We start from the raw sequence: 16,432 nt of genomic DNA on the forward strand, positions 1-16,432 counted from the left end.
ACAGGGCAGGTGTGACAGGTGCAGGTGTGACAGGGCGGGTGTGACAGGGTGGGCGTGACAGGTGCAGGTATAACAGGGGCAGGTCAGGGTCAAGGCCTCTGTTCTCACCTCTGTCTTCCCTGCGTCCCCTGCTTCCCTGCGGGAAGGGCTGGGATGGCTGGTTTTCCAGGCACTTCCTGGGACGGCCGGCCTCTCCGTGGGGCACAGCAGACGCAGCCTCAGGGCTCTCCCTGCTTAGCCCCCGTGTGGCCGGCGTGTCACTCAGAGCTCAGCCCCCGTGAGGCTGGCGTGTTCCTCTGTGTTAGAGACCAGGTGCTGTGTGGGCCGACGCCTGGTTCCAGGTCGCAGAGCCTTCGGTTTCTTTAGGCACATTTTTCTTTTCTTTGTCTTTTTTGTTTTCACATCCATGGAATCTGTCTGCTCCTTAAGGGCTCTCCTGGACGTGAAGTATGCCATGGCCTGAATTAGAGCCAGAAAATGTCTCCTTATCATCAGGTTTCCTTTTCCTTTTTTTTTTTCTCGAGGCATGTTTTTGGTAGATTTCAATTTGGAGGCTATAAATAAAGCCGTAATAACCAGAAGCAAGCAGCACATTCGATTAACTTCTGTCGGGACCGGGAAGTCCCCCTCCCCCTCCCCAGTGCTGGCGCTGGACGGACAGTGCACTCGACACGAGACGGGTTAACAGGAGAAAAGCCAGGGTAACTGTGTGTGCGGGGATCAAACATGGGTGCTCAGAGAGTGACCCGGCCCGGCCGGCCGGTGGGGCTCAGCGGTTGAGCGTTGACCTCGGACCCAGGAGGTCACAATTCGATTCCCGGGTTTCGGGCTCGATCCCCAGTGGGGGTTGTGCAGGAGGCAGCCGATCGATGATGCTCTCTCATCATTGATGTTTCTCTCTCTCCCTCTCCCTTCTTCTCTGAAATCAATAAAAACATATTTTAAAAAAAAGAAAGTGACTCCAAAGCAGGCAATGTGCTCTTTTTTACGGAAGAAACAAGACATTTGTGAGGATTTGCGAGAAGAAAGAGACTTACTAGTAGTTTTGGGTGCTCGTCACTGAGGAGTTAAGCCGAGTTGGGGCTTGGGTAGTAAATGAAAGAAAGAGCAGGTTTGTGTACACACCTGTCGGCCCCGCACCCCCTGACTCTGGTGGTTAGGACTCTGTCCCCGGGGAGGTTCACCTCTGGGCTTGGGGGACACAGAGAGAGGCCCCAGTGTTCTTGCACGAGCAGCTGCTTAAGTAACTGTAGTTCAAAGGGATCAACGTGCCCCAGGGGGCGTCTTTCGGGGTGGCCTGCCCTGGCCCGACACTTGTAAATGCCTTCAGCTGCGTAAGTCTTCCGCCTTATTTATAAGACATGTTCTGTGGGACAGTCGGTAGGGTAAGTCTTCCATGTTAATTATCAGACATGTTCTCTGGGACAGTCGGTGGGGTAAGTCTTCCACGTTAATTATCTGACATGTTCTATGGGACAGTCAGTAGGGGAAGTCTTCCACGTTAATTATCAGACATGTTCTATGGGACAGTCAGTAGGGGAAGTCTTCCATGTTAATTATCAGACATGTTCTCTGGGACAGTCGGTGGGGTAAGTCTTCCACGTTAATTATCTGACATGTTCTATGGGACAGTCGGTAGGATGTGGGCAGAACCTCCTCCTGTAAAAGGCCGGGTAGCAAGTGTGTGAAGCCCACAGGCCAGGTCTCTGCGCCCTCGCCTCCACCTCTGAGTGGGAGCCGCTGCGGACAGTATGACAATGAGTGGACATGGCTGTTTTGCAATAAAACTTTAGGAAGGGGGGAGAGAGAGAGAAACATCAACGATGACAGAGGATCATGGTTGGCTGCCTCCTGCACCCCCCATACTGGGGCTCAAACCTGCATTCTGGGCATGTGCCCTTGACTGGAAACGAACCCAGGACCCTTCAGTCCGCAGGCCGGTGCTCTACCCATTGAGCCAAACTGGCTAGGACCATGTTTTCACTTTTGTGTGTATAGACTGACTTGCTGTGGAAAGTGAGTTCGTTGGCCCAGCCACACGGGCACAAACAGGAAGTTCTGAAGATACCGAAGCCCTTCTGTGCCGCTCGTAAATGTCAGCCCTGGACTCTCCCCAGGGCTCCCCCTCCCCCCCGGCTGCCCCATCCCACGCCAGGACCAACCCAGCCCCCATCTCCCCGACCCAGAGCTACAGGGGGAAGGGACCTGGTCCCATCTCCAGGCGCCTTCACTTCGCCCCAAGCAGCTTGGCTTCCATCTGTTTTACATAATGGCCTCAGGTAAGGCGTTGTTTGCAGAAAGTACTCAGGGGGAAAACCATTGGAAAACCCCTGCTCAAGGCCAGCCCTCAGGCCTGGCAGCTCCCACAGTCCGGGATTTCTGAGAATGGAGGCCTTTCCCCCAAACACACCAGCTCCTTATGAAGCCAAGTGCCCGCTGCCTCCTGGTGTCATGCCCCGCATCCTAATGGGCAGCAGACACAGGCCTGCGGGTGTGGACACGACCCCCGAGCCGGCTCCAAATCAGATGAGGCAAAAGGTGCTGGAGCCCAGGCTCAGGTGGAGGCGGCTGGAAGGGAGGGGGCCCAGCCCTGTCCCAACTGTCCTGAGTCAAGAAGCCGTGTGTTTTCCTGCCCTTTTTTCGCTTTGACTCAGTCGCCTGAATTCACACTTTCCGAATTTCTGTCAGTTCTAAGAAATTATAGACCAGCCATGCCAGGCTGTGGAGGGCAGTGTTCTCACCGTGTAGAAATACGCAGCCTAAAAACTCTCCTATGTCCAGGCGTGTTTCCAGTTGTTCTTGGAACGGAGCCATCGGGGCCTTGCAGACGGGGTGGGGTTGCTGGGCAGAGGGGTGGGAGGGGGTGTGAGGGAGAGAGCTCTGAGGTCTCCGTGGAACATGGACCCCCGGGGGTGGGCCCGTCCAGAACCGCTGGGCGAAGGCCTGGCATGGACTGACCCGTTTTTTCTTAGCACTCCCTGAAAATCATTTCTATTTGTTTTTTTAAAATATTTTTTTTATTGATTTCAGAGACGAAGGGAGAGAGTGTGAGAGAAACATCAATGATGAGAGAGAACCACTGATTGGCTGCCTCCTGCACGCCCCACACTGGGGGATCGAGCCTGCAACTCGGGCCTGTGCCCTGACCAGGAATTGAACCCTGACCTCCTGGGTTCATAGGTTGATGCTCAGCCACTGAGCCACGCTGGCCGGGCTGAAAGTCATTTCTATTTTTAGATTTGCTCTCAGACTGTTACCTCTGGAGCAGAGAAGCCCACACCTGCCGGTTCCTAGGGTTTCCCCGACCTCGTTGCCCTGGGAGGTTAAGCGAAGCCCAGCAGGGCCGCCCTCCGTGGCAGGTGTCCCCTCTGCCGTCGCCGCTGCTCACGGGAGGATCTTGTTACGCAGCCCGTCTGTGCTTACCCTCCTCTGGGCAAGTCTACTGTGATCGTCTTGAAAAGCGGGGCTGCCCCCGCCCGGTGGCTCAGTGGGTTGGAGTGTCGTCTCATACACCAAAGGGTTGAGTTTGATTTCCGCTTCTCTCTCTCAAATCAATAAACACATCCTCGGTGAGGCTGCCTGTGATTTTTTTTGAGTGGATGTAATTGTTTCATCTTGTCATCCATCCATCCATCCATCCATCCATCCATCCAGTGTTCCTACACCTGCTGTGTGGCGAGCGCTTTGCTCCGTGTGGGGGACGCAGTGATGACTAAGACAATCTTCCCGTAAAGAAGTCATCGTCTGGGGCCGTTGGACACCAACATAGTTATTAACAGAGAGCTGAGCTCCGTGATGGGCGGGCGTGGCCTTTCGGGAACACGCAGTCACCGAGGCACCTGGGATTTCACTGGGGGTGCCACCCGGCCGACAGCGAGGACGGGCTGGGGCTCTGGCTTGCTGGTGCGGTGAGGACGTCAGTAATAGGGTCAGGTAGTTGAGTGACACAGGTGCATTAATGTTCCGGAAGCTTCCCTTGGTGACGCTGCGGTGTGGTCCTCGGGGGCCAGGCCTGGGAACGGGAGAGTGAGTGGGAAGCGCCGAGTCCCCTCCTGGTCACCCACCTGCTTCCTTCGTCCGCACTGCCTGGCACTCCCTGGGTGCCCACCTCTCCCAGGCCCTGGGATCGTAGGTTCGCCGGGGAGAACGGCAGAGGCACACGGTGGTGGGAACATTTTGGGGGTTCTTGCTGGTGGGGAGCATGACACGCCTCTGCCGGCTGGCTTGGTGGAGGAGTGAACGACTGGGGATGTTTCACCTTGGCGTTCGGGGCAGGCGGCGCTGACAGAACCACCCTGCTGGGGTGCAGACGGCCAAGTCTTAACAAGCCAGCCTTTGCGGTTTCACCGTGATTCGTCTCGGATCCTCGGGGCCCAGACTCATATTCCTGCTCGTTTGCACGTCTAGTGGGGAGCACGGGAGGCGGGAAACTTCAGGCCACTTGTTACTCGTAAGCAGATTTGGTAAAGAAGGTGGTGAAATTACTATTTCATTTTAAAAAATATTTTTGTTGATTTCAGAGAGGATGGGAGAGAGAGAAACATCAGCGATGAGAGAATCGTCGATGGGCTGCTCCCTGCCCGGCCTCCTGGGGATCGAACCCGCAACCCACATTCTGCTTTCAGCGGGCCTGGAAGCCGCCTGTGTAAATGCGGAATTTAGAGTTCCTCCCTCCCTGGGGGCACTGCTCCCAATCGCAGCCCCCGGAGGTGGGTGTGGGCGGGAGGAGGGAGGTGCTGGTGGCTCAGGGACTTCTCACCCGACCCTGCAGTGAACAGTCTCAGCAGGAGGAGGCCTGGGGGAGCGGTCCGGCTTTGAGGGGTCCCCCCCTCCCCCATGAGGGGTGCCGGGCTGGGCCCCTTCCTGGTGGGCAGCGACTGCTTGGTCCCCGGCTGAGACGGCCAGGCCTGTCATGCGGCGTGTTCTGGAGGATGGAAAGCAAACAGCCAGGAGGGAAGCGGGTCACAAGGGAAATAAAAAATAAAAAGCAGCCCTCGCCCGTGTGGCTCAGTGGTTAGAGCGTCCGCCCCCGGACTGGAGGGTCCTGGGTTCGAGTCCGCTCATGGGCACGGACCTCGGTGCAGGCTCCTCCCCGCCCGGCCCTGGTCGGGTCCACGTCTCTCTCCGTCTCCCTAAAACTCACTGGGAAACTGTCCCGGGGACCATTCACCAAAATTGTCCTGCCTCAGAGGTGAGGTGAGCCCCGGGAGCACCTGCCCCCCGCCCCCCCCCCACCCCGCACCTGCAGGGACGCGGCCTCGGGGTCTGGGGGGGACCCCGCCGTGGCTCTCACCGGAAGGTGAGCCTGGCGCCGGGGAGGGGAGGACGAGCCCGCGGGGCCAGCCGGGCCTGGGGTTCACGTTTTGTCCGCGTCTCTGTCCGGCGCTGGGAGCGGAGTCCCGTCCAGGAGGCCGTGTTCCTCCTGCGATGGCGTCTCTGTCGCAAACGGCGTGCAGCTGTCACGTGGGGCGCAGAGGCTGCTGGGAAACGGGCCGGCGCGGAGGAGGCTGGGAGACGCCGGGTGCGGGCAGCGTGGGCGGGGAGAAAGGGGGAGGTGGGAACGCGGGGGGACACGGAGCAGGTGGGGGAGCAGGACAGGCGGCCGGGAGAGGCCGAGGGCAGACAGCGGGCCCAGGCCGGGAGGGCGGGCCTGGTTCTGGTCCCGCGCCCTGACCCGCTCCAGTGCCGCAGCCCGGACTGACGCTCTCTCCGCCGCAGGTGCTGACGACCTGCCGGGCCTTCCTGCTCGCAGCGCGGATCCCCTCCAAGGTGAGTGCCGGCGCCGAGGTTCCTCCTGCCAACGCACGCACACACACACCACGCACACACACGTACACACACACCACGCACACATGTGCACACACGCACCATGCACACACAACGTGCACATGCACACACTCCATGCACACACACATGTACACACACACACCATGCACACAGGGCACATGCGCGCACACACACACACCACGCGCACGTGCACACATGCACTACACGCACGCACACCAGCAAATGCACCACACACACTGCACACATGTATCATGCACAACACATGTGCACGCACTCAAACATGCGCGCACACACCATGCACACATGTACAAGCATACACAGCACATGCACACACTAACAAATGCACCGCAAACACCACACACATGCACCACTCACAACACGTGCACACACCAAGAAACACGTCCCATGTGTACCATACATGGGGCGGTACAGCCCACCCCCGCGTATCCATGTGCACACATACACACATGCACCACACATATGATAGTACCACCCACTCGAGGGAGCAGAGGGTCCCGGGTTTGGGTCTGGTTTGGTCCCATTACATTTCTAGGTGGAAGGAGAGGACAGACCAAAGGCCCCGACCCCGTCCACTGTCTGCAGGAGCGTGAGAGGCTGGAGCCAGGGAGGTCGGTGGCCACTGTCCAGGAAAAAGGCAGGGAGGGGAGACTGGACCTACGGTTTCTTTAAATCCTCACTGAGGCTGATTCCATGGATTTTAGAGAGAGAGGAAGGGAGTGAGAGATAGACATCCATGTGAGAGAGAGATATTGATTGGCTGCCTCCTCTACCCGCCCTGACCGTGGATCGAACCCACAACCTTTTGGGCTACAGGACGATGCTCCAACCTGAGCCATTGGCCAGGGCTGGGCCTATTTTGAAGAAAATAAGTGCTGATCCCAGGAGAAGAGTGGAAGGGACCCTTATTGCTAAAACAAGAAGGAAACCAATTATTTCCCTACCTGCAGGGGGAGAGAGGGCTTTTATTTATGTTTCACTTAAGCCTGGTTTAAAACTCCTCAATACCGTGTTTCTCTAAACCCATTCAAAATGTGAATCTCATGGGAGACGGCAGGAGGAATGACGGCTCCCTGAGTGGTCCGTGTGCCCGGAGGGGTCAGGGCTCAGAAAGAAGGACGATGGACGTGACGTCATCCGGCGGTGACTCTGAAGCAAACATTGACATAAAAGAAAAAGTGGGTTTAGATGCCTCACTTCACACTTCATTTCTAAATGAATGGAAAACCAGAGTAGAAATGCCAGCACTTCCCAGTGGGTTTGTCCAGGATGAAACTTACGAAGTCGCACGTGCACCTTCCCGGGGGATCGGGAGCACGTAGTGCCCTTTCTGAAATACGGACCATCGAGGGCCCGTCTCGGTGATGGATGGAGACACGCCAGCCCACCTCCGGCTGCTGGTGCATCGCTGACTGCAGCGTTTTCACCTTGGACTGTGCTCTGAGCCCTGATCACAGGTCTGTGTCCCCCCCACCCCCTCTTTGCAGCTCGAGTTGACCTTCAGCTACTTGGACATTCAGGGCGTCACCTGCAGCAAGCCCGCGCAGGTGAGTGCGCCACGGAGACCGTGGGCGGGACGGGGGTCATCCCCTCCCCTGAGGGTCTGACACCGCGAAACATCCTCTGGTTGGTCTCACTGTTGAACGTTTCTCGAGAGAATGTGGAAAAGCAAGGTGAGGGACCCGGAGGTTCCGAAGAGAAGCTGAAGGGGCCTCGTGGGCAGGGTCGGGGCTGTTCCCGTGAGGAAAACCTTCTCAGTAATTGTGCGGGAACAACTCGTTACCACACCGGTGTGTGCAGTGGTTGGGTGCCGACCTGTGAACCAGGAGGTCACGGTTGGATTCCCAGTCGGGGCACAGGCCTGGGTTGCGGGCTTGATCCCCAGTGTGGGGCGTGCAGGAGGCAGCCCATCCATGATTTTCTCATCATTGATGTTTCTATCTCTCTTCCTTTCTGAAATCAATCAAAGTGTATGTGTGTGTGTGTGTGTGTGTGTGTATACATATATATATTAAAGAAACATGAATTCCTATCACGTATGCACAACAATGGCTTTCTAGAGCAGGTGGGAGCGACGTAGAAAGGGATTCGGCAGAGTTTTCTCTTACGTCTGGGTAACCGAGCCTATTCCAGACGGGACTCGTTTCCAGAACTGGGGTTTATAGAAAAGCTTTCGGAGGCCACTGGGGCCAGCAGCCCTGAGGGGTCAGGAGCCCGGGTCCCAGCGCCGCACCTGCTGCTGCCTGGCGTGGGCCCTCCCACCCGTCCTCCAACCTCAGGGCCTCATTCTTTTTAAAAATTTTTAAAGTTGATTGCAGAGAGGAAGGGAGAGGGAGAGAGAGAAACATCAGTGATGAGAGAGAATCATGGATCGGCTGCCTCCTGCACACGCCTCACTGGGGATCAGCCCACAACCCGGCACGTGCCCTGACCGGAATCGAACCGTGACCTCCTGGTTCCTAGGTTGATGTTGAACCACTGAGCCCCGTGGGCCGGGCAGGGCATTCTTTTCTGTCACGTACAGTCACACAGGCGAGGGACGGGGTTGTGATGACGCGGTCCCCGCCCTTCCCCCTGCAGATGGCTGTGGAAACCGAGAAGCACAGCTTGTCCCTGAGGATGGCGGCGCCCGAGGACGTGAGCGAGGTGCTGGTGCACCTGGGCTCCTGCCTGCGGAGGATCTTTCCCGGCCTGTCTCCCCTGTGAGTCCCGGGGGGCAGGAGGGGGCGGGGGAGGGCTGGCCTCCTCCCACTCGGCCCCTGTTCCTCGGCTGAGGTTTTCTGTGCGGCTCTGCCCGCTTCGCCGAGGCGCTGGGGTGAGGTTTTCGCTCTGGGATCCTCCCGTGGGACCTCTGCGCCCAGCGCTCCGTGGGTGCCCGGGACCAAGGCTCGGTGCGCGGGCGTCACCTGCGGGTTAGTGAGGGCAGAACGCCATTCCTTTGTGTTTTATTTTCTGATCAGTAAGAGGAAACCTAAAAAAAACCCCAAAACGAACGTAAACATAATAGTTAGCCTCTTTCCTTTTTCTCTCGGTTTTCTGAAATACACCTTAAGATATCAGTTCGTGTTTATGTCTGCCTGTTAAGCATGTAAGCTCAGGATTTGGGGGACAGGTTTGTACTTGGGGAGCGCGTCCTAGGGTGGGTGTGGATGTTTTTGTGTTTTTTCCCCAAAGACACAGGGTTAATATTCCTTCTGTACGAACAAGTGCTCGAAGTACAGCCACACACACAAACTTGGTTGCTTCACTGTTGTGTCCCAACACATCACACGGCATTGGGGCCCCTGTCTTCTAGTTTGACAACTGCTTAGGGGTTCGTTCCACCTTTTTAAACGAGATGATCACCCGATGTTCTGAAGGAGACGCCGTGTAGGAATAATGCCTGAGTGAACCCAGGCTCTCTCCCAGAGGACTCTGGTGCCGTTGGGCCAGTACAGTAACCTGTTAACACCGATGGGGTCACAGAGTGCCGGCACCTGGGACACACCACGCTGTGCTCACATCTGAGTCAGCCACACGCTCACCTGATTGAGCCGCTTTGCCCCAGGGGGTCCTGGCCTGTCTCCCTTGCCGCTGAGGCCAGAGCGCCTCCTTGGGTGGGTGCTTTTGAGGATAAACCCTGACCACCTGCATCAGGAACGCTGAGCTTGACCTGCAGGATGTCTCGGTGGGGACGTGGGGGGTGGGGGGGGGGGGCTGGAGCTTGAAGGGAAGGGCCGGGCTGTAGACCCAGCAGGTGTGAGGGTCACGGTGTCACCGCGGGTGAGGCCTGGCTGGGACGAGGGCCCTGGACAGAAAGTGTCCTGACAGTGAGCCCGAGATGGAGCGGTCGAGTCGAGGAGGAGAGTGAGGAGCAAGGTGGGTGAGACTCCCCGGGAGCCCAGAGCCAGAGGGCTTGGCGCGGTGACACTGGGCATTGGGCACGCTTTGGGCAGAGGCTGTCCACAGTGGGTCAGCATCGGACACGCTCGGGGCAGAGCTGTCCACAGTGGGTCAGCATCGGGCACGCTCAGGGCAGAGGCTGTCCACAGTGGGTCAGCATCGGGCACGCTCAGGCAGAGGGTGTCCACAGTGGGTCAGCATTGGGCACGCTCGGGCAGAGGCTGTCCACAGTGGGTCAGCATCAGGCACGCTCAGGCAGAGCTGTCTGGTGGGTTGGCACCGTGAGGGCACAGGCAGCCTTGACCTGCGTGGTGCCAGGTTTGGGAGGGAGAGGCAGATGCCTGGCTGTGAAGTGATGAGGTGGACATGGTTTGTGCAGAAAACTCCGACAAGTGTGGCACCCTGGCCGGTGTGGCTCAGTGGATAGAGCGTCGGCCTGTGGACTGAAGGGTCCCGGGGTCGATTCCCGTCAAGGGCACATGCCCCGGTTGTAGGGTCGATTCCCAGTAGGAGGTGTGCAGGAGGCAGCTGATGGATGATTCTCTCTCATCATTGACGTTTCTCTCTCTCTTTCCCTTCCTCTCTGAAATCAATGAAAATATATTTAAAAAAAATAAAAGAATGGCCTCTCAAAAAGTAGATTTCTGCGTGCAGTCTGAAACACCTGATTTCTGACGCTCCTCGTTGTTGTGATCTTGCAGGAAAATCCTGAAGAGGGTGTCCATGGAGCCGTCAGAGCGGCTGGCCAGCCTGCAGGCCGAGTGGGACAGCCAGCCGGCGGCCGAGCAGGGCCCCTGTGGTGAGCACAGCCCCCGGCGCTCAGGCTGCGTGGGGCCCGCCAGGCCCGTGAGGTCTGCCCCAGTGCGCATGGCGGGTGCAGTCGGTGGGAAGCTGTAATCAGCAGGCGGTGGACGGGGGCTGTACTTAAGCTCCACACATCCCACGCCCGCCCGCCCGCCCGCCCGCCCGCCCGAGGGCGTCCTGGTTCCCAAGCAGAGAAGGAGCCCGCCCGTCGGCGCCGGTCGCGCGGGAGTTTTTAAGTTTCAGCTTCACAGTCGCTTCCCCGAAAACCTGTCCCGTTTCCGCTTCTGTTCCAGGCGGGTTCTCGCAGATGTACGCCTGTGTCTGCGACTGGCTGGGCTTCCCGTACAGGGAGGAAGTGCAGTGGGTGAGTGTGCCTGTGTGCAGTGTGCACACTCACATGCACACACAGACACGGACGCATAGCACACACCTGTTCACACTTACACAATCACTCACAGACACACAACACACTCATACACACTCAGAGACAGACACACCACCCAGTACATACAAACTCACACGCACACAACATACACTCATACACACGTGCACACACAGAGACAGACGCACAACACACACCTGTTCACACTTATACAGTCACTCAGACACAACACATACACACTCACAGACAGACACACAACACAGTACATACACACTCACAGACACACACTCACACAAACATACCACACACATTCATACACACACACTCACACACACACAACATGCACTCATACACACTCACATGAACACACACAGATGTACAACACACACCTGTTCACACTTACACAATCACAGACACACAACACATACTCATACACACTCACACAGACACAGACACACACATAAACACAGAGACTCTTTCAGTGTCTGCCTGGCTTGTTTCCCTGTTTCCCACCCTTTGTTGTTGCTCACAGTCTTCTTTGCTCAGATCATGTACGAATCCACCCATGTCCTTGTCTGCCTTTGCGTCTCTCTTGCTCCCCCGCGACCGACGTGGACTGTTCACACAACTGCGCTGTGTTTCCAACAGGATGTGGACACGATCTATCTGACCCAGGACACCCGGGAGCTGAACCTGCAGGACTTCAGTCACCTGGACCACAGGTGAGGGCCTCCCTCCCCTCTCCCTCCCCTCTCCCTCCGGCTCGGAGCCAGGGCCGCACGGCCGCTGAGCCCGCGGGGCGCTGACGGCGTGGATCTTGGCTGTTGTAAGAGCGTGGCCTTCGTTGTTTCTGCTTCCAGGGACCTGATCCCCATCATCGCTGCCCTGGAGTACAACCAGTGGTTCTCGAAGCTGTCCTCCAAGGACCTCAGGCTGGTGAGCGGGGGGGCGAGGCGCCTGGCGCGGGGAGGCTGGGTTTCAAACACCTGCCGACGATCAGAAAAGTGGATTTGTTTTCCTGCCGAGCTGGTGGGCTGCCTACATGTGTATTTCTTGGGGAGCTTTTCCCCCAAAAGTGTTCTGTGTAACATTTTCTTATGGGGCGCGGCTACAGTGTTTTGGCCAGGTTCAAACCTCGGACTAATGAAAGGACAGGGTCCTCTCATTGCCACGTGCAAGTCCCAGCTGGAGGGCAGGGCCCTCCCAGCACAATTAAGCTTGAACCTATGTCCAAACACGTAGCCCCACGTGCCTTGTGCTAGAGTTCAGGTGCATGTAGTTGAGTGAGGTTGAGACTCACGAGAACGCTGTAAACAATGTGATCATGCCCCTACTTTGCCTCGTGGCATCTGCTATAAAATAAAGACACGGCTTGTGGGCGCCGGCGCTGTCTCCTCATCAGGGAGCAGCGTCCCACCGAGACCCAGCTGTCATTCTCTTGTCTGTCTTTTCCTTAATCCTTTTCACCCCCCCCACTCAGTTTACCTTTTGGCCGCAGCATTTTCTCGTCTGTGAGCTGCTTTAGACAAGCACTGCCTCGCGTTTTCAGCTGCTTCGGGCAATTTGGACGATTCAGGCAGGAAAAACGCAGGGAGTGTGGCCTTGAGTGCCCACTCCTTCTGTTGGCAAAAACAACTCGGGGTTCACCTGCATGGAGAGCAGACTCACGGTCCTGTCGCCTCCACGAAGCACCCCTCCTGGGAACTTAGGGAACTGTTACACCTGGGGGTCGGAGAGGCAGCATGGACGGTCCAGACGACTTGAGGGCACCTGTGTGTGAGCGGAATAAAAGCAAAGGGGACGCGTTGGTTCTCATAGGGCCCGGGGGCCACTGCCTGTCTGTTTCCACAGGGGTAGGTGCTCTGTGAGGCTGGTCTCTTCCAGGGGCCCGGCAGCCACGGGGAAGGGGCTCCTCCGAGAGCTAGCTTCCTGCTGCTCGCTCTTTGGCAGGAGATCACGCAGGTCTTTTAATGGCGCCTCTTTCATTCCAGCCTCCGACTCTCAGAGGTCAGAGGAACTTGTGGTTAAGATTTCCATAGAGCCCTGGCCGGTGTGGCTCAGTGGATAGAGTGCCGGCCTGTGGACCAAAGGGTCGTGGGTTTGATTCTGGTCAAGGGCACATACCTCGGTTGCAGGCTCCTCCCTGGCCCGGGCCCTGGTCGGAGCTTGTGCAGGAGGAAACCAGTTGATGTGTTTCTCTCACATCGATGTTTCTCCCTGTCTTTCCCTCTCTCTTAGACTCTCTCTAAAAAGTCAATGGAAAAATATCCTTGGGTGAGGGTAAAAAAAAAAAAATAAAGATTTTCATAGTAGGGTTTGGATTGAGATGTACATCTGAGGAAAGTGGAGGTTGGACATCTGCGAGTGGACAGGCCACTGGGTCTGTGGATTGGCCTGGGGGTGAGTGACCTAAGGCGATGTCAGTAGGAACACCGGCGTGAACTATGGGCCCTTTAGAGGCCGTGGGTGTGAGAAAAGAGACACAGACCCGGTTTTCAGAGTCTGACTCTTAGTACAAGGCCCTGTGACCTTAGATATGTTACTTGACCTTCAGGGCTTCAGCTTCCTGTTGTCGGGAGCGAGTTGGAGCTCAGACCTTATGCGTTGCTACCCAGTGCTATCAGAGTGTGTGGCTCATAATAGCTACTCATTCAAATGGGTTTCATAAATGGGTGTCAAGTTAGTTTGTTGAATGAATGAGTGTGCATATCAGTATAACTACTTGGCAGGTTACTGAGGGGCGTTTAGAAATTCAAACACAGTCTCACCATTACCACCACCACCACCACCACCACCACCACCACCATTATCACCATCATCACCACCATCACCATCATCACCATCACTACCACAATCACCACCACCACCACAATCACCACCACCACCACCAGCATCATCACCATCACCACCACCATCACCACCACCATCACCACCACCATCATCACGCACCACCACCACCACCATCACCACCACCACCACCACCATCACCACCACCATCACCATCACCACCACCACCATCACCACCACCACCATCACCACCACCATCACCACCACCATCACCACCACCATCACCACCATCACCACCATCACCATCACCACCACCATCACTGCCCTTTAGTTTTTATTCTCCCTTTTGCATGTCATTTTCTTTGGGAATTCCTTTTTGTTTTCCCAAGACTGGGTGAATGCACCTCTGTGTGCCCAGACCGTGACCAAAAAGGCCTGTTTATTGTTCTGCCATAACTGTGTGTTCTCTTGTTGATGGCACGCTCTTGCTGATGGCACGCTCTTGACGGTGGGGACTTTGTCCTTTATGCCACTGTCTCCCCAGGACCTTCCTCGTGATGGGGCTCAGTTAGGTTTTCAGAATGAATGAACGTGTGCGCGAACGGCTGACGTCGTCACAGTGTGGCGCAGGCTGTGACAGTGACACGAGCGTGGTTGCAGGTGTGCGGTGCGGCTAACGCGTGCGTTCTGTTGCAGTCCTCCGATGTCTGTGAGCAGATCCTGAGGGTGGTGAGCAGGTCCGGGCGGCTGGAGGAGTTGGTGTTGGAAAACGCTGGACTGAGAACGTGAGTATTTCCCTGCACATGGGACTCTGTGGCTTTAGAACGTCTTGTCATTTCCTCTAAAGTTAAGATACAGTTAAGATGAAAAGGTGGGCTCCTCACATAGAGAACATCCTGTTTCCCTTCTTAAAAAAGCTCCCAGAATCCCTAACATCGGCACCGAGGCCACGGATTTCATAACCTCACTTGCCGTTGTGTCATGGGGCGTGTTTGGTGGTGCCTGGTGTGTGGGCCCTTGAGCCAGACACCTTGTGGCCTTGGGCAGTTGGTGTGGGCTCTCTGTGCCTCAGTCTCTGCGTCTTTGAAATGGACTTAATATTAGCACCTTCCTTATAAAATTACAGCTCAGGGTCAATGAGGAAGTTTATGGAAAGTGCTGAGGAAGCATCTCCCATGTTCTGGGTGCCGTAGTGATCCGTGTCTCTGACGGTAGCTGTAGTGACAGCCTGTTGCAGGTTATTCTACCACTTTGCTTTGATCTGTTTGGCCATTGGCCTCCCTTTTCCGAGTCACACTTACCTCGCCTGCACCTCGTGGTTCCGACATCCAGACCCAAGCCTGTGTGGGGCGTGTGGGAGCGGGAATCTGCTAGAACAAGGACTCCACTGCTAAGAGGGGAGGGGTGGCAGTTTCATAACCACAGCCCTCAGTGCGTTATTTTAAGTGAAACACATCTAAAATAGCGATTTTAATTTTCATTAAAATGTGCTGGCAATTGCAGCCTTTAAACTCCACAATTAGAGCAGCTGGGTCTGCATTTGTGGGTGCTGCTCCACGTTATGGAGGGGCCGACACATACTATCAACAGCGTCCTGAATGTGTCCATTTTTTACACGTATACCAGAGGCCTGGTGCACGAAATTCATGCACAGGTAGGGTCCCTAGGCCTGGCCAGCGATCAGGGCTGATCGGGGCCTTCCGGCTGCCGGCGGGGCCTTCCTTCATTCCACGCTGCCCCTGGTGGTCAGCGCACATCATAGTGAGCGATCAAACTCCCGAGGGGACACTGCGTATTAGCCTTTTATATATGTAGAAAATACTTTTATTGATTTCAGAAAGGAAGGAAGAAGGAGAGACAGAAACATCAATGATGAGAGAGAATCATTGACCCAGCACGCCCCACACTGGGGATCGAGCCCACAACCCGGCCATGTGCCCTGACTGGGAATCAAACTGTGACCTCCTGGTCCCTAGGTTGATGCTCCACCACTGACCCACACCGGCCAGGCCTGAAATGTGTCTTTAATGGGGCAATGACAAGATTTTCTCTCTGCTTTGGAGTGAGGCGTTGGCCATCGGAATGAACTGTGTTTGGGTGTGACTGCGGATTCTCTGATCAGGAGTCATACCCTCATGTGGGGAATGGATTGGGCGCTAAGAAATATGCGACACCCGGGTCCCGCTGGGAAGAAAGGGTCTCTGTCGCTTTGCCTCCAGCTGTTCCAGCTGTGAGGGTGTGAGCCGTTCTGCACCTCGTGGTCCTTCCTCTCACTGTTGTGTTTGTCTGCAGAGATTTTGCACAGAAACTGGCCAGTGCGCTCGCACACAACCCCGGCTCAGGACTGCACACCATCAACCTCGCTGGCAACGCGCTGGAGGACCGAGGTACCCGGAGTCTCGGACCCGCGCTGCCGGCCGTGAGCGGGCGGGGAGGTCACTGCAGCCAGGCCCGGGGAGTGGGGAGCAGACCGGCTGAGCTGTGATTACGGTCTTTTTTTCTTTTTTTAAAGTATATTTTTGTTGATTTCAGAGAGGAAGGGAGAGGGAGAGAGCAATAGGAACAGCAGTGAGGAGAGAGAATCATTGTTCAGCTGCCTCCTGCACGCCCTACACTGGGGATCGAGCCCGGGACCCGGGCCTGTGCCCTAACCAGGAATCAGACCCTGGCCTCTTGGTTTATAGGTCGATGCTCAACCCCTGAGCCGCGCCGGCCGAGCTGTGTTACGCTCTAAGGGCTGCTTTTGCTCTCGTCGGCTCCTGGCTCTCACAC

The 16,432-nt window shown here is 56.3% G+C and overlaps 1 protein-coding gene across 1 annotated transcript in view; it reads left to right on the forward strand.

Annotated features, from left to right (window-relative positions):
- Window positions 1-16,432, forward strand: part of CARMIL1 (capping protein regulator and myosin 1 linker 1) — a 62,518-nt gene that overhangs the window by 9,039 nt on the left and 37,047 nt on the right. Inside the window, 9 exon segments of the mRNA XM_023746655.1 lie at window positions 5,719-5,769; window positions 7,293-7,352; window positions 8,386-8,507; window positions 10,389-10,486; window positions 10,785-10,855; window positions 11,522-11,595; window positions 11,734-11,809; window positions 14,357-14,445; window positions 15,953-16,047. Of these exon segments, the coding sequence (XP_023602423.1) occupies window positions 5,719-5,769; window positions 7,293-7,352; window positions 8,386-8,507; window positions 10,389-10,486; window positions 10,785-10,855; window positions 11,522-11,595; window positions 11,734-11,809; window positions 14,357-14,445; window positions 15,953-16,047 (736 nt within the window).

This window comes from Myotis lucifugus, unplaced genomic scaffold, assembly GCF_000147115.1.
Source record: "Myotis lucifugus unplaced genomic scaffold, Myoluc2.0 scaffold_716, whole genome shotgun sequence".
NCBI lineage: Eukaryota > Metazoa > Chordata > Mammalia > Chiroptera > Vespertilionidae > Myotis > Myotis lucifugus.